The 7,856-nt window shown below is 36.1% G+C and overlaps 1 protein-coding gene across 1 annotated transcript; it reads right to left on the bottom strand.

Moving 5' to 3' along the window:
• Positions 1-292: 292 nt before the first annotated feature.
• LOC141832850 (uncharacterized) lies at positions 293-4,818 on the bottom strand. Its single transcript, XM_074720221.1, has 5 exons — positions 4,317-4,818; positions 4,065-4,168; positions 3,448-3,624; positions 1,064-3,225; positions 293-726 (listed from the first exon to the last, which is right to left on the bottom strand). The coding sequence occupies exons 1-5, from the start codon at positions 4,484-4,486 to the stop codon at positions 577-579; spliced, it is 2,763 nt and encodes a 920-aa protein (XP_074576322.1). The 5' UTR covers positions 4,487-4,818; the 3' UTR covers positions 293-576.
• Positions 4,819-7,856: the final 3,038 nt, after the last annotated feature.

Raw genomic sequence — 7,856 nt, 5'->3', positions numbered from 1 at the left:
CAAAAATGAGTTACAAGTCCAGAGATACTTTATAGCCAAAAGATAACTTCTAATAAAATGTATCAAAAATTTACAATGCGGATATCTTAAGGCAGATGGTCAGAAATGAATAAATATAAAAAATGGTCAGAGATAATTGGATGATGATTGCTAAACTTTGTAAACTTCTGTAACTGGCATACCATCATAAGCTCAAATTGATTTTTTGTAAGTTACTATTTCACAGCCATTTCCATAGGAAAGGAGAAATAATTAGAGTTTAGATTCCTAAGTATTATTATGACATAGTGAAAGTAAATAAATACCTGGGAAAGTAAATCACAAGGAACATACTGCCCAGGAGGTATTATTAATTCAAATCCCAAGCCCTGACAGAGAAGCAATCAAATGATACTGGATAGATCCCAGTTACCTTTTAGAGTAAAAGAAATAGAGGATGGTTCATCTATAACTTCTTGTTCTTGGCTAAGTTTGCTGATGTTTACTTCCACGAAATGGAAGAAAAATGGAGGTCTTGCTATCAAACACCTATAAAGAATGTATCTACGAATGTATAAATGTTCTATTCATTTCATCTTACATCTCTTGTAGCAAGTTACTAATCTTTCGGAGTTCCTTTAGAGCTGATACAGTTGCAGTCTGGCCTTTACTGCCAAGAATGTTGTTTGACAAATTCTCAAATGTGTCAAATTTAATCCTTTCTTGCTGGAAGACTGATTCAATCACCTATAAGGGAAGGGAAGGAAAAAAGAAAGATTATAACAACACTAAAATACTCATAAAAACAAACATAGTAAAAAAGCTAAAATAAGATATTTTGGTATTTCAATGACTTCAGTAAGCTGGGATCCTACTGTAATCTTGTAACTCTTCATTTTGAATAGTAATTAGTTTCAAAACTAATCTGGTAAACATGTTTTTAGTAACATCCTTAACTTGCCTGGTGCAAAAAAAGATCATTAGAATAATTTAAAGATCTAAAAGATTATGTTCGAAATTATAAGTAAACTGATTGAAGACAATATTTTTTCTTTCTTCAATATGACTCCAAAACATATGTTACCTGAATATTGTCAAGCATAGACTGTCCGAGACTTTTTAAAGCATCCATCACTTTTGTGTCTCTTTCAATCCTCTTGTTAATTCCAAAGTAGTTGGTCTCATCAGTAATTTCATTATCAAGGTTATTCTTTTTGGCATCTCCCGTGGTACAGAATGGACGTGACCCTTGATTTTCTTTATTAGAAACTCTGCCAAACTTCCATAACCATTGTAATTTACCTTCTAGTGATCTCCAGCCATTTGGAGCTGCAAGTGATTTCTCTTCTGTTGAACCATCAACAGCAGAAGTGGTTTCAGCCTCTTGAGCGAACTGACTTTTGATGTTTTGACCACTGTGCTCCTCCAAATTGATTGTATCTTCATTGTCATCACCAATTAACGAGCTTGTAGTTGAACTGCTTTTCTCCAATTCATTTTCATGATCATGAGGATATGTAGATATTGGTAACACCGAAGTGTCATCATCACTCAGAATTGTTTCATCAGCAGAACAATTATAGGTACTCTCATCTTCCAGTTCCACTGGAGAATCTTTTGTAGCATTCACATTTAGGATCATAGGCAACTTGTCAACCTGATATGAACCTTGTACATTTTCAATGACAGCAGATGCTTCATTAAAATGCTGTCGACTAATTGGAGATTGAGCACGAGCAATTTCTGGCTCAAGTGGCTCTGATTTTGTCCTAGATAAACTTAATTTCTCAGTCAATATCTTCGTCATTACACTTGAACTAGAATCAGAATTTTGCATCTTGGGTTCTTCAACCTGATATGAACCTTGTACATTTTCAATGACAGCAGATGTTTCATTAAAATGCTGTCGACTAATTGGAGATTGAGCACGAGCAATTTCTGGCTCAAATGGCTCTGATTTTGTCCTAGATAAACTTAATTTCTCAGTCAATATCTTCGTCATTACACTTGAACTAGAATCAGAATTTTGTATCTTGGGTTCTTCAACCTGATATGAACTTTGTACATTTTCAATGACAGCAGATGTTTCATTAAAATGCTGTCGACTAATTGGAGATTGAGCACGAGCAATTTCTGGCTCAAGTGGCTCTGATTTTGTCCTAGATAAACTTAATTTCTCAGTCAATATCTTCGTCATTACACTTGAACTAGAATCAGAATTTTGCATCTTGGGTTCTTCATCCTTATGCAGCACTAGCCATTTCTTTTCCCAATAACTATCCGGTACTATATTTGGCAAAGTCATAGGCAAAGCTGAACCAGATGGAAGATTGAACCTTCTGACAGCAAGCTTATTCTTTTTTAATTCTCTTTCAGATAGAGGGGAAAATATATTTGATTCAAGAACAAGAGCCTGCAAGGATTTAGCCTTCTCGATGAGTTTCCTCATATCAGGATTTTGCGGAAAACACAGTAATCTTTGTAGACAGGTGGTTGCAGTTTCAGTAGCTAAAAGGGAAGATCTTAAATAAAGAAGCATTGAGACTGCCAAAGCTGTAATAAACGCTCCTCTAGGGGAACATAAAACCTTGAAGTTGTATTGCATATCATCACCTATGAATCTACTATTTGAAAAAGAAAATACTTCATCCCAGATTATCAAGAGGTCATCAAGGCAAAACTCCCGGCCATATAGACACCGCAACCAACGGAGAGCAAAGTACTGAGGTTCAACCCCAAGCTCAACAAGGTGGCTATGAAGAGAAGAATCCACAAGAGATAGCAAATGATATAATGCTGATGAGGCTTCAATTACAGGAGGTTTGTTTGTGTCAGATCCAACAACTGGAGAGTAGAAACTTGCCAACCCAACCACACCTTGAGCTCCATCCATTAGGTTCTCGAACATGCAATAAGCATCATGTTCCATGAATCGTTTTGATACAATAACACCCAACTCACCTTCTGCTCCATAAGGATCACATAACAGAAGTACATCTCTTGTTTCTGGATCAAGCTCATTGATGGAATGGTCATTGCTCATCCCATCAAGACCATTAGTTGCTTCAATCCCAGAGTCCCAATTTCTGACATTTCTATTTCCATAATCAAAGAGATCATTTTTAGAGAAAGAGATTCCATCAAATTCTTCATCGAGGCAATCTTTATGGAGCTTTTGCAGTTGAAAGAAGCGATTGATATCAACATGAAGCACATATAATAGAGGAGCCAACAGTTCATGCATTCCTGGAACATAATGACGGTGTCAATGCCTTGATAATAAAGCAAGGAAAAGAGTTGTTTTTCATTCCAAATCCATATCAAAACAAAATGAGTTCCACTGGCAGTAGACCATCATGTTTTTTCTTAAATCGATCCCTTGACAATATGGTCAGCACAGTCATGAAGCAGATATTAGTTAAAGATTTTCAATAGTAGTTATAAATTTCATTAAGTAAGAAAGCTTGCCTTGTCGATAGCCATACTCTGGATGCTGGAGACACCATAATAACAATATTCTTCTTAGCATGGCCTGGAACAATGGTGTGTGAAAGTAGTCATCAAGTTCAGGATACAATCTAGACAAATCTTGTTCTACGGTTTTCTCTAACTCAGCATTTTTGAAGAAGCGACCCCAAGTACTCTCTGCAGATACAATCGACCAAAGTATTAATTCTAATTGTTTTGCAGCAACAAGGTTGATGAGATGATTGCATGAGAATTTCAACAAATGAGTTACACTTGTCTGAGCATATTGAAAATTTTCATGATTTCATATATACTGAATAATTTTTATCAAGAAATTCATTTGATAGTCCAGTTTTACATACTTAACAAGATAGCAAATGCTTCAGATCGTCATGGGCCAATTTTGTAGGTGTTTCTGTTGCTAATTTACCTAAGGCACTAGAGAAGCTAGTGGAACAAGTAAAGATAACAAAATATCAGAGAACAAGTTGGCAATTCTAATTTCAGCTACATGATTAACGTGTTAACAGGGAACATTCAATTCGACTCTGCCAATTAAGATTCGTAGACGCATAAAAGAAGATCCTTGAAAAGCACAGATTAAAAGTTGACTATACCTGGATTCTGTGATAAAGGATTATCAATAGTAAGATCACGGGATGCATCCCCATCTTTGGGAGGATGATGATCAAGAAGCAGACGACGCCTTAGAGTTGCATACCTGAGGATCGAGAACGACGATTATAGATCATAAGAATACACAAGAAAAAATAGCAAAAAGAGATCGATAAGAAAGAGAAGGAAATCACAACTAACTTTAATAGAAAAACAAGCAAGAAAATCGCAATTTTTTCTATACAGCATCTCACCTCCTGCGGGTATCAGCAGTGACGCGTCGAAGATCATCAATAGAGGCCGTCGGCGAGGTGGGCAGCACCCCAAGATGGATCCGCCACCGGACACCGCGCAGACTAGAGAAGCTTCTCCGCGGCGTCGAGGAGGCCTCGGAAGACGGGGCACAAGCAGGAGTCGAGCTCATCGCCAAAAGCCGATGCCTTTTCCTTTTGGCGCAGAAAAGTTTACCTCCCTCGCGAGAAAACTAGCAATAAAAAACAGAAAAAACCCTGGACGTTTAGGATGAGCAGTTAAGGAGAGAGCTTTGATTTTTGCGCGAAACCCCTCAGAATCTCCTAGTGTGGATGCATCAGAGAAGGGGGAGGAGGGTTTTCGAGGTTAGCAATGGAGCTGCCGCCGCCATGGATGCTGATGGAAGCGGGAGAAGATAAGCATGGAGAAGCTTCCGCTGCTTTTCCAATCATTTTGGACGGTCAAATCGACAGGGAAAGAAGAAGAAGAAGAAGAAGAAGAAGAAAAAGAAGACTAGAGCATCGGTTACTTGCAGCGAGTGGTTCATGTTGTGAAGAAGAAATTTACTATTTTATTATTTATTTATCAGCACAAATTATATTACTTTCTACCTTTTGTTTTTTGTTTTTATTTGGGAACAGATTTATTGTTTTTTTATTTCTTACCAATAATAAGTTTTTATTGGACAAAAATTAGAAAGACGTCCGTTATTATAAAAAAATGACTTATTTTAAAAATATTTAAATGTCACCTATTTTATTTATTATTCCTGCGGCTAGATATACTATAATATATTATAAATTATTTTAATATAATTAAAATTATTATATAAAAAATATTATTAATAATTCAATTAAAATTTACTCAAATTTTTAATTAAACTTATTTTAATATCATTATAATAATTATGTTCATAGTTGTTATAATTTATCTATATATATATATAATTAATCTATTTTAGACAAACATAGTGAAAAACGAATTTAAAACGTGAAGATTTGTGCCATTGCCAACGTGAGCATTTGTGTCATTGAGATGGTGACGTGGACAGTGTTTTTATATATTTTATTTTATATTATTTTTTATTTTATTTGCGGTGGATTGCAAAGTTGGAGTAGGAGTCTTTGTGGGATGAGATTGCCACGTAGGAGTAATTAATTAATTAATGACAAATGCACGCTTGTGGGTCCAGACTAGGGGTGAGCAAAAATTCAGTTAAACTGAATAAACCGATTAAATCGAACCGAATTTTTAATTCGGTTCGGTTATTTCGGAAGTTCAATTATTTTTAAAAAAAAATCGATTAATTCGATTAATTCGGTTCGGTTTCGATTTTAAATTTTCTTATTCGGTTAAACCGAATTAACCGAATTAATTAAATTAAAAAAATAATTTATAAATTTTAAGTAAATAAATATATAAATCTATAATTTATTAGTAAAAATTTTATAATATTTAAAAAAATTCGATTAATTCGGTTAATTCGGTCGAAAACCGAATTAACCGATAAAATATCGGTTCGGTTTGTTCGGTTTTTATTGGGAAATTCGGTCGGTTCGGTTGGTTCGAAAAAAATCGGTTTATTCGGTTTTCGATTTATTCGGTTCGATTCAATTTGATTTTAACCGAATACTCACCCCTAGTCCAGACAAGCTTGCCTTCTTTAATTTGAGTAGCAGATTGATTAATTAGTGGTACATTGCATAATGTAGATAGTACTGTTTGTTGAGCTGTAAATGTATATATATTTTAATTAATCAAATTGATTTATAAGCAATCAAATTAAAATTCTATTTCTGTCGAAAATATTTATGTTTTTTATAACAGAATATATGTAGACAATAATTTAGTAATATGATAGTTATGTGTTTAGTTTGCAATTGATTAAATTAAAATTGTGTCTTTGTAAATCAACCTCCATGGTACCTTGGAAGGATTGAGGAGAAATCATCTTCATAAATCATGTATGGAACTGAACAATGGATTGAATTTAATCTATGATGCATCAGATCAAGGTTTATCATCCTCAATAAGGCTACAAAATTGAAGTTGATGCAATAACTAACTGAATACGGACTTAAATCCAAAGCAAGAGTCACCGTCAGAGTTCTTGCAAATGCAAAATGATCTTCTATAGAAATTAGACGATAATCTATATCTTGGTCTCAATGAAGAAGAGTCCAAGGAAGAAAAAGAAGATCAAAGTCAAGACTTCACTTAAGATGCCCAAATCAAATGAAGTCTTCTCTTCTTATACCAAGTGAATCCTATAGGGACCATCCACCATAAAACCTATAATCCGTTAATAACCCATTAATATTAACGAATTGGATTATTGAATCTACACATTAAATCCACATAATTTATCTAAACCCCTTCATGCTACAAGCATTAGATCATTTAATGGGGTTTAATACCCTAATGACAATTGTTGTTGGTGTTAATTCAACTATAAATCCAGCAAATAGAGATTAATCCCCTAATGATAACTTAATCCTTTTAATCTCCCACTTGGGCTATACTTAATACCGTACACACCATACAACACCTTAGCTGAGCTCAACATACCAAACTGTATGGGTTAAACAACCCCTTAAACAAACTGATTCATTAATTCAATTAGCACGGAACTAAAGAAGTCAGAGTTACTATAACTGTTGGTGCAGGGAGTACTAGATGATCGAACTTTGATTTTGATGATGGCACGAAGTTCAAGTTAAGTGTGTGGTGTGTACTGATATGTGTATCTAAGTGTGCAAAGAGCACAGGAAAGTCCTAGTTGAAGCTAGGCAAAGCAAGTCCTAGTTGAGGCTACGCAAAGTAAGTCCTAGTTGAGGCTAGGCAAAGGAAAGTCCTAGTTTGGAGGATCAAGTAAAAGTCTTAGCAGGATCAAGTGCACCAGGTGCAAGTCTAGGCAAGTTAGGAGGACCAGATGCATGACAGAAATCCAGGTAGGTCAGGTGGACTAGGTGCGTGGTAGAAGTCTAGGCGGTCAGGTGGACCAGTAGGCCTAGCAGCAAATCTTGGGAGTTGAGGATCAAGGCTAAGCGGGAAGTCCAACAAGTCTGGAGGACTTGTTGGCAAACAGGTAAATTCTCCCAAGTGGAGTGGGTAAGGGTGCGTTCCTGGAGTAGAATAATAGGCATCAGTCTAACCCAGGATTTCATTGAAAATTCGAAGTTAAGACCACTTAACAATTTGAAAACTATTACTCATTTTCTGCTACTTTGATTTTTACACTAACTTGTAATGCAGGATTGGAGGGGCAGGAACTTTGATTCCGGGCAACCTTATCCGGAATCCAGGCCACCGGCGGTCTAGGCGCCCAGATTGTCGACCTAGGTGATCGGACGTCAGCGAACCAGGCCAGCGAAGCAGTGAGGTGGCGTTGTCCCAGTGGTCGGGACACCTCAGCTTCTAAGCGCCCGGATTGGTTTCAGGCGCTTGGATTCGGATAAATATAGCGGTGGTCAAAGTTCATCAAGAACCTCAACGTCAGCAATCAGGCGCCTAGAAAGGGAATACAGGCGCCTAGAAGTGTC

This window comes from Curcuma longa, chromosome 1 (genome assembly GCF_044706935.1).
Source record: "Curcuma longa cultivar G26 ecotype Majalengka, Jawa Barat chromosome 1, ITB_CL_G26_1.1, whole genome shotgun sequence".
Classification (NCBI taxonomy): Eukaryota; Viridiplantae; Streptophyta; class Magnoliopsida; order Zingiberales; family Zingiberaceae; genus Curcuma; species Curcuma longa.
Note: the sequence above shows the minus strand (reverse complement) of the source record. Positions and strands in the feature narration are given on the sequence as shown.

Bases quoted from the DNA above. Each gene is read 5' to 3' on its own strand.
- LOC141832850 (XM_074720221.1), bottom strand. From the start codon at position 4,486: ATGAGCTCGACTCCTGCTTGTGCCCCGTCTTCCGAGGCCTCCTCGACG. The intron at 3,625-4,064 runs GTATAGTCAACT...TTGTATCTGCAG, and splicing joins TCCTTTATCACAGAATCCAG to AGAGTACTTGGGGTCGCTTC. The intron at 727-1,063 runs GTAACATATGTT...CTTCCCTTATAG, and splicing joins CTATGCTTGACAATATTCAG to GTGATTGAATCAGTCTTCCA.